A 16,001-nucleotide genomic window follows, 5' to 3' on the forward strand; every position below is an offset into this window, starting at 1 on the left:
TGCAAGTTACTCAGGTTATTTTAAGATTTCAACTTACTTGCTCTGACATCTATATTGTGACAAGCTTTAACCACATAATTTCAGGTGTGTCTACATGCATGAAGGTATAAAAACATTGAAAAAAACTAAAGCTTTCAGTACTAAATTCTATGCACACAACCACATCAAGAGAGTTGCAGGATGAACCCAGTTGTAAGCCCACCCATCATGTAATTCTTGTCTAATATCAGGTCAGTCTAATTTCTAACCACACTATCTATTTTATGATTATACTCTACTAAGCCATAATGTGGTTTGCTTGCTTTGGCTTAACATATTGTTTGAAACTATCCATCATGGTTCATAAGTCATAATTCATGGATTGACATACTATGCACAGCCAAGCCAGTTATGATTTATTTAACAAACTATGACTTTTCCTAGTATATAAACACAGTCTGCAATTACTAAAAAGAAAATCAGAGTTGTTACATGTCATTCCATAATAGCATTTAGTTTCCAATAAATAAATACAAACAATTAGAGAACAAGTTTGAATAGAGATAGTTGGTTTTGGTTTTGGTTTTGCTGCTGAAGATCCTGGTGACTAGCACAAATGTCTCCATTTTGATTGTCTCCAGTGAGAACCCATAACTCTTCCAAAGACATTCCAATGATGTCTCTGATCCTGATCATCCTCTATTCATTCTCCTCTTCTTCTCGTCAATCAGAATAGTTGATATGTTCACATCACATGTCTCAAATATGACTTTCTGTTTATACATAATCTCAAGGAAGTAAATAATGGTTAATTAGTCCAGGATGGATTAATTGATTCCTCTTGCCGCTGAGGTTATTATGGTCTTGTCTGAAACCTTGAGTCAGAAACTAAAGAGACAGACCAGCATCTTGAGGAATCAAAAAGTAATTAGCACCTACAGCAGTTTTGGGAGACAATGAGCCTTAACTAGGGAGACCTAGGGGCCAGTTTCTGGTAGGAGGCCTCTCTCAAGAATAAGTGGTAGCCACAAAGGACTGAGCAAAGGGAAACATTATAGCATGCCTCCTTGAGGGGAGAGGGTGATAACATTGCTAATCCAGCCACATTAGCACTCCATTGGAAAAAAGTCACCTACTGGAAAAACTTGACCTGCATTCCTGTCATCCTTGCTCTGCATTTGGACTCTTTCGGATTGGCTCCTGGAATTCTCTAGTGATCAAACAGTGGACTTTTACAGTAAACTCGTGTACCTCTGCCTGTCTTTGTTCCTGTGGCAGATTGTTATAGTTCAACTTAATGGATTCTTTGAACTTTTCAAGGTGTTAAGTGCTCTTTGGCTTTATTTGTTGATTCATTCAATTCATTCACCCTGAATCTTATTAGAAAAATTATGACAACAACAACATCCGGCAAATTTGTACGTCCCTGGAATTTATTGTTGCTTTAAAGGGTCCAGATACCAACATTCTTAGTCAACGTCTCCAGATCTATGATTCTAAGGTGTGAACTTTTTTTCAATGTTCAGCTTTCAGAAATATGCATCACCACTGAGAACCTTGTTTTAAATATTCTGATCTTCATTTTAAGAATGTTAGAGTCCTTCCTGATCTTATTTAACACCATGCATCCTACAATTGATATCTTCTTTATTTTTCTATTAACTATCCATCTTCATTTTTAAGTCAAAGAAAATAAAACAATGTACCACAATCACGTCTTCATTTTCAATTGTAAATTCACTAAGGCTAATTGATGCTGTTATCTTAATAATTAGCACAAATCCACATTTTTCATTTTTTGTTTCATAACAAGCTATTTACATTCAGCTAACAAACCTGTTTTATCTATGTATCTCAGATTGCCAAGAGTTTCAACTTCCAGTTGTCATCTTTAGAATCTTGTCATTATTATATTTATTGAGACAGACAATATTCATCCTTGTTTTACTTACATATACTGAGACACTATGTTTCTAAAATTACTACTCATAGTAGCTTCTTGTTAATTGTAAGTGTTCGTCAGAAGAATAATCAGCTGTTCTGACACACCACGAGTTCCACATTCTGGCATGAACTTTTAGTCAAAGGTCTTGCTGTAGTTAATAATACAGAGTTGCCCATTTATATTTTCTTGTTCTCATTGAGAAAGCATAAAAGCAACATAAAATTTTTCCTGTTCTTTGAACTTTCTCCCTTCAAGTTGAGGATGACCCCCAACCTGCTGTCTTTTGATAGGCCTTGGAAGACCTGGCTTTGTGTCATGATTTGGGGCTTTAAGGACTTAAGAGCCCCAAATTTCCTGATTATATTGACATTTATGATAACAATTTTATTCAGCTGCCACACATTTTACTATATTGTAATTGCTTTTAATTGTTTTATGATTGTTTACTGCCCAGAATCATTTGTCTGACATGGACAATTTAGTAAGTAAGTAAGTAAATAGTAAAACAAAGCATAAAATAAAATATGTTAACAAAAGAAAATGTACAACATAGATTTTAAACAAGCTTAGCGCATGTGGGAAATTTAAACTGAAAATACTGAAAAAAACAAAGAGACACCAAGGCTCACTGAGATCATGATCCTCAATGGATCATTTGAAGAAGAGCTTAACATACTCAGTTTGATTCTTGAGGGAGGTCATTTTGCAAGTACTATGGTGTAACCTGATTCTTGATACCCTTTAAAAATGAAAAACAGCTTTTATGTTCCACTCACTCCACTCTGGAAGCGGGAAGTAGCACATGCATATTAAGGTCAAATGACCCCAGAGCAATTATCAATAAAAGACTTTTCTACAGTTTGCAAATAATTTTATTATATGCATTATAATAAAATTATTTGCAAACCATAGAAAAGTATTTTATATAATGCATATATCATTTATTGTTTATGGATATTAAAAAGTGAAAAATACAAAAACTACTTGGAAAAGTAGATAATTTTTCTGCTCTTTATAGTCCAACTGATTTGCAGTACTTGTAAACATTTAGACCCTTTCAGAAATCATACATTTTGTAGCCCAAAAGGATTATCAGCTCTCGTTGATTACGTATTATGATCTCAACCTGAAGAAAGACAATGTGGATTCAAAGACTCCTTTGACTCTGATGGACAATATATAAACTTCATCCTTTAAAAAAGGAGTTGATGTTAGCTCCTAAATCAGCATCAGCCTTTTCCCCCAAGTCTAATTTAAATATAATTTCTTTTTTTTTAAATTTTTATTCTTTAAAAACAAAAATACAAAAATCTCATTTCCATTAACAGTTATTGTGTCATTGTATATACATGTTTCTTATTTTGTGACTATACATTATTTTTATCCTTATCCTTCACCCATTCGTACCACCTCTCCCATGTCGCAAAGTATTCTTGATCCTCTTTGCCTTTCAGTTCCATAGTGAATTTATTTAGTTCAGCACAGTCCATTATTTTTTTAATCAAAACTTCATCTGGTGGTATTTTTAAAATATCATTTCTATATAACACTTTGTTGTGCTAATTATCTGCTGCTTTTTAATTTACTGTTTTTTATTCTTGTGTGTTTCAAACTTGTGATGGATATTTTTATTTCTGAAATTCGTCCTGTGGATGTAAGGAATTATAAATGCTGAAAAAAACTATTTTCTAGTATTAAATCTCTCTGTCTCTCTCTTTTGTGTTCCGTGCATTGCGCCCTCAAATTGCATGGTGACATATTTCCAAAGGTAGTTGATAGTTTTTGCCACTTTGACACGCTGCTAACTGAGGCTGATTTTCTCTCTGTAGGGTTGGCTTGGTGGAGTCTAAAATCCGTGTTCTTGTTGGACACTTGGAGAGAAATGAATTTATTAATCTTGCCCATGTAAATCCACAGTCCTTCAGTGGGAACAGGGATCAGTACAAAGAGTAAGTTAATGTCAACATGTTGCATTGTTGTCTGCTTTTGCAGAGAGGCTAATGCTTCTAATTAGTAAGCCTTGTATAGCTTGTCTGTCTTTCCATCCTTAGTTGTTTCCTTGGATAACGAGACAAAGCAGGCACTGGGAAAATATGGGAGGCATATGATAATGATGCTTAATCTATAGGCAACTTTAGTGTGCTGTAGCACAAAGATGATTTGTGTCACAATTGATTTGAAGCCTTCAAGGTACACCATTGGATTTTATATTTTGTCAAATAGTTTTATGCCTATGGAGATTCTCAGTCATCCAATTCATGGTTGTCCCAAAGGTAACTGGACTTTTTTTGGGGGAGGGGGGGGGTGTCCCTTGAAGACACTTAGCTTCTCATCCAAGAAGCTTCTTCAGTTCTGAAGAAAGTTCAGTTGCCTTTTGAAAAGCACTTTTGGGTAATATAGTTTTAATTATTCTTCTCAGCAAACTTTAAGAGATTCTAGATTCACCCAAGCACACTTTCATTTATTTGTTTGTTTGTAAAACTTATATGGCTGCCTATCTTATATCAGAAAATCCTAGGCAGCTTACAATGATATTCATTAACAATAAAAATAAAATCAACTGAACCCCAAAGCAACACCATATAGCTAAACCAGAACCTCCTACTTTACTTTACATTTACATTTGCTTGGACTCCCTTTGATCTTTGCCCAATGTGAGGTTTTCATAGCCCTCCAGAAGGACTACTAGGGTAGAGACTCTACAGATCTCAAGCAGCCAAGGCACCCTCTGAAAAGGAACCATGCCTACTTTTATTAATTAACACGGAGTTAGCTTTAATATCAGTGACACATACTATTTCTCTCTATTTTCTTTTAAACCATAATTCCTAGTGACTGGAAAATGTACATATATTGTAATCTTGAATTGCCTAATAAAGTATGACTGAAAGGGAGTTTGGATTTTTTTTTTAATGTCTAATATAGCTGGTTTTTGTCTATTTAATAGGATTAGAATGTAAATAAGCATTGGGTTTATAAATGCATATGGCCTAAAGGAATAAAAGCGTGGTAGAGAGCATTTGCAAGGAATGACTAACTGATGTGAATAAAGTTGCTTACTTTGAACTTGCCTTTGCACATTTCCCTCTTTTTCTACCTACCTAGCCAGGTAAGGATAGGGGCAGACAGACTGTTTTGCAGTAAAATCAGCTGATAAGGAAATAGTTCAGTTTCTTCCTGGCTGATTATATTCCTGGTACCCATAAGTGCCAAAGGGGTAGGGAACCTACAACATTCAACCACATCTAAGCTGCATTCAACCTTTGTGGGCATTTACCATAGTGTGATGTTACATGTCTTCTCCAAACTTCTCTGTGGTGCAGCTGCTATGCAAGTTTTCTGGAAGCCCTGTTCCTGCTAACTCTAAGTCAAGGAACTTCCCTGTGCAGGCACCAGAGCTTCTTGGAGAGTTTGTGAAGGGTATGAGCTCTGTAGTTATTTGTGTCTTACAGAAGCAGGGCCTTCCAGAAAATTAATAGCAAGGAAGCAAAGAAACAAGTAAAGAAAAGAACAAGTGTAAAATGGCAGCTGTTTTGGTAAAACCTTTTATCTCCATTGACCTTGTTAAATTAAAAGTGAGATGGGGAATATTCATGTTCTTTTTTCCAGGGAGCATACTATGGTTGAGAGTGAGAGATTTTATGTCTACGTTTTCTCTCTCTCTCTTTTGTCCAGTTATGTGTGAATTTATATGAATGTGTGCAACACTCTATAAAGTCCATAGGTCCCAAACATTGTTTCTTCTTCATTAGAATAATAACAGTTCTCCATTTCAAAGTCTGTAATTTCTTTGGATCTTTGGTTTCGGGTTTTCTCCCGCGTAAGATTGGAAGTATCTGAGGCAACGTTTCGATGAAGTCTCATTCATCATCTTCAGGCTTGTGTCTTCCGCTCTGTGCTTCTCTAAATACCCACGAGAACCTCAGAAAATATATATATATATATATATATATATATATATATATATATATATATATATATATATATATATATATATATATATATATATATATATATATATATATATATATTTGTTTTCTTAAGTTTTCGCGTACTTACATGTATGGTATTCAGCTTTGTTCGGGTATTTTCCCACGTCATTATAGTTGTGCTTTTAAAGTTGTAGCAACGTTTCGGCAGAATCTCATCTGCCATCATCAGGCTTCTGTATACAGACGAACACAATACAGAAGCCTGATGATGGCAGGCTTTATATATATATATATATTTGTTTTCTTAAGTTTTCGCAAGTACTTACATGTATGGTATTCAGCTTTGTTCGGGTATTTTCCCACGTCATTATAGTTGTGCTTTTAAAGTTGTAGTAATGTTTTGGCAGAATCTCATCACGGCTGTGAAAGTCTGACTCACAGACGAACACAATACAGAAGCCTGATGATTGCAGATGAGATTCTGCCGAAACATTGCTACAACTTTAAAAGCACAACTATAATGACGTGGGAAAATACCCAACAAAGCTGAATACCATACATGTAAGTACCACAACGTAAGAATCACACACACACACACACACACACACACGTACATAGATGATAGATAGATAGATAGATAGATGATAGATAGATAGATAGATAGATAGATAGATAGATAGATAGATAGATAGATAGATAGATATGGGGCGTGCATAAGCGTACCAACGTGCCTACCGTCCCTGTCCTATTGCTTCTTTTATTTTTTTATTTTTCTTATATGTATCCATGTATTTGTAACTATGTTTTTACTTATACCTATTATCTTATAAGCAATTGACATAAATAAATAAATAAATAAATAAAGTTGTTCTCTATTATGTTGGCATCTGAATCTCTGCAAGGAAATCAGCCTAATGCAGAGGTAATTTACATTTTACTCTTACCCACAACACTTCTGGCATTGGAGCATTTGGTAATATGTTGTTTTTCGTCTCTCCCTCTAGAAGTGATTATGTATCAATGTGGTTTCTGGGAATAATTTTTAAGAAACTGGAGAATGCAGAGAGTGTAAGCGTTGACTTAACCTATGATATCCAGTCATTCACAGATACAGGTAAACCTTTCTCCCCTTAAAAGTCCTGTTCTAAGTAGACCAATATTACTTTAGATGGATACCTCACTTTAGTATAAATTAGTGCCTCTGACATCTTGGCAACCAAGTGAAATATCATCTATAATGAAGTGGTTTATAAAAATGAGAAAAGGAATATTTACATATTAAATTTCTATACCGCCAATCACACCTATGGGCAGCTTACAACAATACACCAATATGGCCATGCAGAAGATTTGAAAATGAATTTGTGCTGAAGGAAATTTCTTCTTTAAATAATTTCCCCACCCCCAAAGATTTGCTATTTTTTAAATACCTTTAAAGTCTATTGGACTGGCACAATCCTGATTTCCTAATTGCAAAAGAATACAAGTCCAATTAGGACCTGTCCTTCTCCAGAGGAAGAAAAATAGGCTCACTTCTCAAAATGTATGAAGTTTTTATTTAGAGATGAAAAGTGTCTTGTGAAATGTAATCAGTCAGCCTAGAAAGTGCTGCAAAAGCTATTTTTGAAAGCTGAACATTGCTGTAAGCAACTTTGGTTTGTATTTATTGGAAAGAAAGAAGAAGCCAAAACTCATGATTGTATTATATGTTTTCCAGAGTGGAGCCCTCTGCCCAGTAATGTGTTGGAGTTTTCTCATAGCAGTTTTCCAAATGCTGATCATTACATTTTCTGGAATTTTGTGAGCTACTTGAGAGCAAAGATGAGTCTCCAACCTGACACACTGATCAACTGTTCAGTGACTAGCAATGTGGTAGTAGCTATGGAGTCATCAGAGTCAGTTATTAAACACCTATCAGCATTCCACTGCCTCTGACTCTACACAGGAAATTTATTTCTGGATATAAAAATATAGTCCTTGACTTATCTTCACAATTGAGCCTGGAATTTTGATCATAAGTCATTGCAGTCATAAATTGAATCACTACATGACCAGACTAGATTTTACAGTTGTTTTAATGATGGTCATTGAGTCAGTCACATGGTTGTAAGTCCAAATCTAGCTTATCTAATGGATGCTTTTTTTGCCATTTTTTACCCGAAAATAACAAAAAACCATTACAAAGCATGACATGTGACCATGGGATGCTGCAATTGGTTATAAATGCAAGTGGGTTGCCAAGCGCCCAAAAAGCAATTCTGTGACTGCAGGAGTTGCATAATGATCACAACTTTGAGGATGAGTTGTAAATAATTTTTCGAATCCATTGTAACTTTGAATGGTTGTTAAGCAACAAGTCGTAAGCCAAGGACTATCTTCAAGATTTACTAGATGTATTGGCACGTATCTGCTAAAGTAGAAATGTATCTTGTAAACTAGGTGATAAAATATATTGGGTAGAAAGTTATACACGTATATACTATTCTAACTGTATAAACTAGATTTCTGTAGGGAGAGAGATCAAGCCCTCCCCCTTTTATCAATTTTTTTTTCTTGGATAATCTGGTTTTAAGTTATGTAAGTCCTTTGTTAGAAAATATGTAATAATTGTACATTAATGGAGACAATAAACCAGCTGGCCATTGTTGTGTTATAAAATCTAGTTTCTAATACACTAGCTCCCATATAATGATACTTATATAGACCAAGTTAACATGTCCAGTATGCCTCAGTATTTCGTTGCATGATCAAACTAATAAACTAAAGAAGACTGATGCTTAATTCTCTTGGGGGAAAAACTTATCTGGGCTTTTTCTTCAGAAGGGATAGTGCTGATTAAGAATCAGATTCCAGAAGAAAAATAGATTCTGTGCTTGTATCCCTAGGTTCCCCTTATTTTACTCTGCTTGTAAAATTAAATCTACTGGTAAGACTATTAGACAACCTAAGAATCTGGATCTGAAGTATCAGGACTCATAATGCATATGTACTGCAAAAATAAACTGGATTAGATAATTTTCTTTATTTTTGTTCACTGATCATATGGAAGAACTCTATGGCTTTATTTCATTACCTAAAGGTAGAATGATAATATCGTAATACCCAATCTGATATATGCGTTATGGATTGGGAAGCTTGTTCCAGCAGCAGCAGGACAGCAAGTTAAAGGCTGATCAAAGTTGCTTGAGTTGTTGGATAACTTCTTGACTTTGTCATCTTTGATCTTAGTTTACAGACAGGCAAACAATATCAACATGTTGAAAGAAGGCATGAAGATTGAAGCTACTCATGTGAGGAAGAAACAACTCCATTTTTATTTGCCAGCAGACTTTTTGCAGAAGAGGAAAAAGGTTGGTCCAAATTTTGTTTTTTCTGACAATACTTCATTTACAGATCTGGGTATTTAAACTGAAATTATCTCAACAGAGCGTGCCTGATCTTGGTGGACATGCTTGTGGGGTCATGTTGAAAAAGACAATGGAAAATGATAGTGGTTTGGACACTTACAGCAGTGCAGAAGTTACTACACAGTGCAATACTGTTCCCTCATTCAACAACGTGGTGGAATATTGCAGTAAATCTTTTTCAAAAGGGTTAGAAAGGTAGGTGTTGTGTGGCTGTGTCAAGTGTCTATCATATGGGTATAGCATCAATATTACTTCTAGGATGTGACCAATAAATAATTTGTATGGGTATTTGTATGTGTTCTGACCCATATCCCCAAACACAACAAACCCTCTGACGTGAACTCAAGAGATTCCTTTTTTAGGAATGCTGGCAGCCCCGGTGAAAAGTTTCTCTTGCAGGCTAACAAGTCCATCCGGCCAGAAGATGAATAGTTGTCTGCCACACCCATTCATCTCCACCTTTTATCTCCCAGAGCTAGGATGGAGCCTCGCTAGCAGTGGTGGCTCTTCCTTCCCCAGGATCGGCCCACAGTTTTCCACTGCTCTCCTCTTCTCTGCCTTCTTCGCAGCTGTGTGTCAGGCACTGGACCCAGCTGTTCCTCCTCTTCTTCATCAACCACCTCCAGATCTGAGGGTTATTGACTCTCCATCTGAGGGCTGATGGATGACCCAGAGTCTGCCTCTATCCGTCTCTCTCTGCCAGCTCCATTCCCTCTTCCCCCTTGGAGCTCCCAGGTTGCCCTGATGCTGACCCTGACTCCCACGCAGCCGGTTCCTGCTCTGATTTGGCTGTTGGAGGGGCCAGCGGCTGACAGGCCACAACAGTATGATTTTTTTAGGCCTCGGAAGGCCAGAATGATGTGTGTGTGAGAGAGAAAGAGAGAGACAGGGAGGGAGGGAGGGATTTTATTTATATTTATATATATAAATATATACACTATACAGAAGCCTGATGATGGCAGATGAGATTCTGCCAAAACGTTGCTACAACTTTAAAAGCACAACTAGAATGACGTGGGAAAATACCCAAACAAAGCTGAATACCATACATACATACATACATACATACATATACATATACATATACATATACATATACATATACATACATACATACATACATACATACATATATACATACATATATATATATATATATATATATATACATACATATATATATATATATACACACACACACACACACCACCACCACCACCAAAGTAGGAGAAAACAACATTCAGCCTGTGCTTTGAGGGGTTTAGTAGGACTTAAGAGGCAAAAGGGCTGCACTCATAGAGATTTAAAGCACCTGTAATTTTGCAAAAATAGGGTAGGCAGGAAAGCTGCTCTGTAAAATAATGGTCCTACAAAGTGTGATTGTCCATTACTGAGCCAGCTTCTGTTGTATTGGTAGCAAAAGATAACAGGCTTCCCAGAGGCTTGCTAAAGAGTAAAACCTGGTCCCCTCGTCCATTGTCTTCAATAAAGCCGCACCACATTTCCCAAACTTTTTCTTATGATTACGTCTTGCATCTTTTAAGTCAAATTTTAAGTCTGTCAGACATTTGGGCAATCCATTTATAAAAAATTATCCCAGGTAGTTCTTATGTTTGCTTTTGCTACTTTTACTTTTGAAGAGAGTACAATTTCTCATAAAGATCTCTGAGATGCTTCTAACAATATTCCCTCATTTTGTTCCATAAAATACATTCTGTCAGGTTCCCGGTGATTGTCCTAGATGGATTTTGATCACATGTGTAACATAATACTTTTCTCTTTTCCAAGCTGTTTCCAAATTTTCTTTTTTTAAATCATACATAATTTCCCTAATTAATTCCCTCAGTTTTTCATCATAAATAATCAGGTTTCCTCATTCACTCTTCTTCTATGTATGCTTATGAATAGACTTGTTCTTAAACCATGTATCGCAAATAGACTTTTTCTAAATGAATTGCCATGGCAAATAGGCAGCAATACAAATCTAATAAATAAACAAACAAGCAAATAAATAAATACAATTGTCATTCTCCTCAATTCTCATCTATTCATTAAGTCATTCGATCCATTTTCCCATGTTATTATGGAAGGCTTTTATCATAATGTCTCCTCATCTCCATGAAATGTTTCTTAACCAGTGCTGCTTTTCACAGGTCTGATGTCCTTCAAAAACCTACAATATCTGAAAGGCAAGAGAAGCCATGGGCCATCACTCAGTCAGCAATGTCTGTACCAGGTACTAGCTCTTGAATATACTAACTTCAAAATTAATTAGTATTCTTTTTAGGGCCATTAAATAAAACTTAACGTTACTCCAATTTGCAGGCTTGAATCTTACAACTTCAGCAGATGCAACTCTGCCTTTAAGTTCCAGTAGTGTCTCCATGGCCATAGAGCAAAATAAAATTCCTCCAACTATCATCCTTGCTTCTACTCATTCCCAGGGACACCTAGATGGCATAAGTTCTATTAAAAATAACTCTGCACATAAGAGAGTTCACTCACCAGTCTCCGAAGATTGTTTTAAGCGGCTGAAACATGTAGACAAGGTAAGTGTCTCTCTGCACAAGTGCCATAATCATGCAGTATGAGTGTTTAAATTAATTGTCAAAGAGGACACAGTTGCATGACTGATAACAAAACTCTGCTGAGCACTACAGCTTCAAACTAAGTGAAAGTTACTTTTGGAATAACTATAAATAGAGATTGTGATCTCTTGGAGAAAAACACCCAGATTGACTTAGACTTGAATAAGGGTGAAGATCTTAGTAGTAATAACTCTGTAATGGGCATAAGTAATGTTCCTTCCCTTTCCCCCCCATTCACCTTCTATGGGGTTTACAGCTAATTTAACGGTATAATTTATATCAAACAAATTGAGTTTTTTTTTCCTGGCAATACATTCAGGAGACATTCCTGCCTTTTGAATTATTATTTTAGTTTAGATATTGGGGAATGAAGTGAAGTAGGGAATGAATCAGAGGTGGTATTCAGTAGATTCTGACCAGTTCTGGAGAACCGGTAGCAGAAATTTTGAGTAGTTCGGAAAATCAGCAAATACCACCTCTGACTGGAGATTTTACAGTTTCCTTCCCCTGCCACGCCCACCAAGCCACGTCTACCGAACCGGTAGTAAAAAAATTTGAATCCCACCACTGGAATGAATGAAAAGCCAGAATGATGTGTTGCATGATAAAATGATTGTTCGTAATTTGATGAGTCTTCAAAGTGTGAAATGAAGGGCTAAACCTGGCTTTACATAGCTTTCAATAATTTGGTGTATTTTATCCAAATTCAGCTCTGTTATAATATCAAACTAGATGTTATTGTCAAGACTCAGAGATGGGAAGGAAGGGAAACACTACATTACTTTGTACAAGTTTCATATGTCAGAGTAAGTGGTGAGATAAATTGAACACTGCAGTTCATTACATCATTTGTGCAGACATGATGTTGTGATGTCAGTATAGCTTGTATTTGCTGCCTGTGGCCCAGTGGTACTTGCATTTTGACACGCAACTTATGTTTTTTCTTTTTTTTAGCAAAGCCTTAAAGACACCCTGGCTCTTCCAACCTTTGATACACAGAGATCACAGGTATTAAGTGAACATTTGTATTTGAAACAAAATGGAGATAATAACTGATGTCTGCAGATTTTTAATATTTATGAGGCTTTCGTTTTATTTTTGTGTTCTGTAATATGCTTTCACGCTTTGTAATTTGCTCTCCCTGAAATGACACTAAATATAACAGAACTGTACAGTAACTTAGATTTGAGTGAGTAGAGATGTTTCAGGGTACATAGCACCTGTCTCTGAGTTACTGAAACATAATCCTGATCTCAGGATTATGAGGCTGCAGCAGGAAGCTCACAGTTCTTGTACTATCTGAAGTATCTCTTTTATCAAATCTGTAGTATTCCCTACACTTAATATATAATTTGTACACTAATTTTTAGGGGTTGCCACCCATCTGCAAAGACTCCCAGATTGGCTTATATGGTAAAAGCTTTAACTCAACCATCTCCTTTCAGTAGCAGTAAAAAAAGCTGAGCAGCTGGAAATGACACATCTCTTAGCAGTACGATTGATGCCAGATGTTGCTTTGATCTAGGCTTGTACTCATATCTCTGGAATCTTGCTTCCTTCATCTGATTTTAGTTTTCATTTGCAGCGGCTTTCTAGTAAAGAATTGCCAGATTCATCTTCTCCAATTCCAGCAAGTGGTATGGTTCGTGTTGTCAAAAACTCCATCAGACTGACTCTTAATCGATAGCAGTGCTTTACCAGGTAATAGTAAAGACATTGCATTTTAATGACTATTGCTTACTTCTTTATTTCAATTGTTGCTCTTATGTTCATGCTTCACTTTTGAACTTTGACATGCCTGCAACCACTTATAAACTTGTTTTTAAACTCACAGAAAAGGTGCCCTGATCCACTCCAGTTTTCTGTCAGAATTATCTAGAACTAGAATTAGTTCCCCTTTTTCTTTTGTAGGGCTCATTTGATTTTTCCAACTCGTCTACAAAGATTGAGGGGGATGAGTGAGAATGAAGACTTCCATTGTGTATGCAAAATTCCAGCTACATTGTGCTGTACAGAGTGGAATCCTGATTATATTTAATTGAAATGTGTATAGATACCATTCACCAGGTTGAAATTTTTATAGATACCATATTGAAGTATGGGACATAATTTCTCACTTAATATTCATCAAATGTGTAGAGACAGTAAGTCCCAAAATTTTTAACCAGTGTCCCTGTATCTGGAAGACACTAGATTATGCAATGAGATTATAGCAACAATCAACAAATGTATACTGGTCCTTTTTATGCATAAATTTAAAAATATGCAAACCTTATAATTTAAAAGAAAACAATATAAATATGTTTCAGTTTAAAATGCATAATTTTGAAATATTGACTCAAAAGAAAAAAAAATATTCATCAACAGCACCATATGATATTCTTCCATTTAAAGGCATCCTAAAGTTACTGTATCCATACTACTGTAATAGAAAGCAACTCTCAACAAATGAAGACAGACTGCATCTAAAGGGTACAACCTATGATTTACGTATCGATCCATGTCAGCTCCGCTTTGGATCTCTCATTACAGAGCTGGGAACTTCCTGAATAACTACTCCAAGCTGGCATCAAGGCAGTGCTAAGTGGACCAATATTGGCATTATACATATCATCTATCCTTGTTTAAAATGGCTTATTCTTCTATAGATTTCTCTCTGCAGGTGTTACACTGTCATAATTGTTGTAAAAATTTCAAAGTACTATTCCTCCAAAATGTGTGGTATGTGGGTATTCCTATAGTGTAAAGTTTATTCCCTTGGACCTTTATTTTCATTGTGCAAATGCATAGCTTTATTTTGTCTTGTATTGTTCTTTCAGCAGAAATGTCTTTATTATGAAAAACCAAAAAAAATATTTTTTCTTGCCTTTATTTTTTCCTAAAGGCGTTGGCATGCAGAGTACTTTGCCCTGATGTATTCCTATTGTTATCAGTGTCATTTCAGTACAGGGGTGCAAGGTAGTCTGAAGCTCTCTCTTAAATATATTCTTAACACTGTTGTTTTAACCCAAAAATCCACATCTAGTCTCGGTGGTATGTAACGCTGGCTAGTGATCTGCGTAGCAGGTCCCCATAGGGGTTCTTGTAAAGTGGAATAATGCACAGGAGTATATGTGTATGTGTTGGAGGTACTTCTCCTTTAAAAAACAAACCATTAGGGATATATGTAGATGTCCCCAAAAAAGCTGCTTCCCCTGGAGACTCACAAAAGGAAAAGGAGAGCACATTTTCAGTCATTGTTCAGATGCATTAAAGCCCTATAATAGTCAGATATAAATTTAACTTCGATGCTTCTCTCTACACATCCAGCACTCCAATTTTAAACCAATGGGAATGAAATAGTCTTCAGTGTTTAGCTGGATTGCATGTTAATCTATAAATAAAAATGTAAACAGACTAATCTCTTCAACAATACTGGAATGCAAGCAAAGTGGTTAGTATATTATTTGAATTTCAGAATTGTTAGAGGGCCGTGTAAAACCATAATTTGCAATCAATCCTTTTTTTTTCTTACATGTTGAAAGTTCTGAAAATTATTTTCCCTATTTTGGCTGCCTTGTGAATGAGCACTCTTTAATCTTCTGTGAATTGGGATTTGGGAATGCTGGAGAAGAATCATGAGTTTTACTCAAGTTTGACTTCTTTAGTTTTCTGAACAACTTCACTAGAATCGGTGTCTCCCACTAGAAGATCACTTGACTCTTCCAGACCCATGTTTTCTTCAGAGCCCATGGCCTGATATGCCAGGAGTAAATACTGTTTTCAAATCTTAAATTTTGTAATATCTGCTTTTGTAAAAAATTGTAATCGAAACAAAAATGTGTATGCAGAGTATTTTTGTATGTACTGTAAAAAAAAATTTTTTTCAAAGAAATGTAAATCCTAGTCTCATCTGCTTCATTTATAGAATACTTAGGAAACTCTTTGCTTCTAGTTACAAAATAATAGAGATAATATTTAATAGAAATAATAGAGATAACATTTTATTCTGATAAAATGTGCATTGGTTATTTCCTGAGGAGATGTCTATGGAGATTCGCAGTCATCCAGGTCACGATCGTCCCAAAGGTGCTTTTTTTCATGAGGCAACTTGACTTTCCAGTTTTTCTTTTTTCTTTCATGAGGCAACTTGACTTTCCAGTTTTTCATC

General features: G+C 35.7%; 1 protein-coding gene across 1 annotated transcript in view; it reads left to right on the top strand.

The window, feature by feature from the left end:
• Window positions 1-15,733, top strand: part of PAPOLG (poly(A) polymerase gamma) — a 36,726-nt gene extending 20,993 nt beyond the window's left edge. Inside the window, exons 14-22 of the mRNA XM_087961272.1 lie at window positions 3,754-3,873; window positions 6,861-6,970; window positions 9,085-9,206; window positions 9,283-9,458; window positions 11,417-11,499; window positions 11,589-11,812; window positions 12,806-12,859; window positions 13,437-13,552; window positions 14,246-15,733. Of these exons, the coding sequence (XP_087817398.1) occupies window positions 3,754-3,873; window positions 6,861-6,970; window positions 9,085-9,206; window positions 9,283-9,458; window positions 11,417-11,499; window positions 11,589-11,812; window positions 12,806-12,859; window positions 13,437-13,538 (991 nt within the window). The 3' untranslated portion in view covers window positions 13,539-13,552; window positions 14,246-15,733. The remainder of the gene's footprint in view (window positions 1-3,753; window positions 3,874-6,860; window positions 6,971-9,084; window positions 9,207-9,282; window positions 9,459-11,416; window positions 11,500-11,588; window positions 11,813-12,805; window positions 12,860-13,436; window positions 13,553-14,245) is intronic.
• Window positions 15,734-16,001: the final 268 nt, after the last annotated feature.

This window comes from Notechis scutatus, chromosome 1 (genome assembly GCF_049901735.1).
Source record: "Notechis scutatus isolate UNSWTSFEM ecotype Mainland chromosome 1, rNotScu1.2, whole genome shotgun sequence".
Lineage (NCBI taxonomy): Eukaryota > Metazoa > Chordata > Lepidosauria > Squamata > Elapidae > Notechis > Notechis scutatus.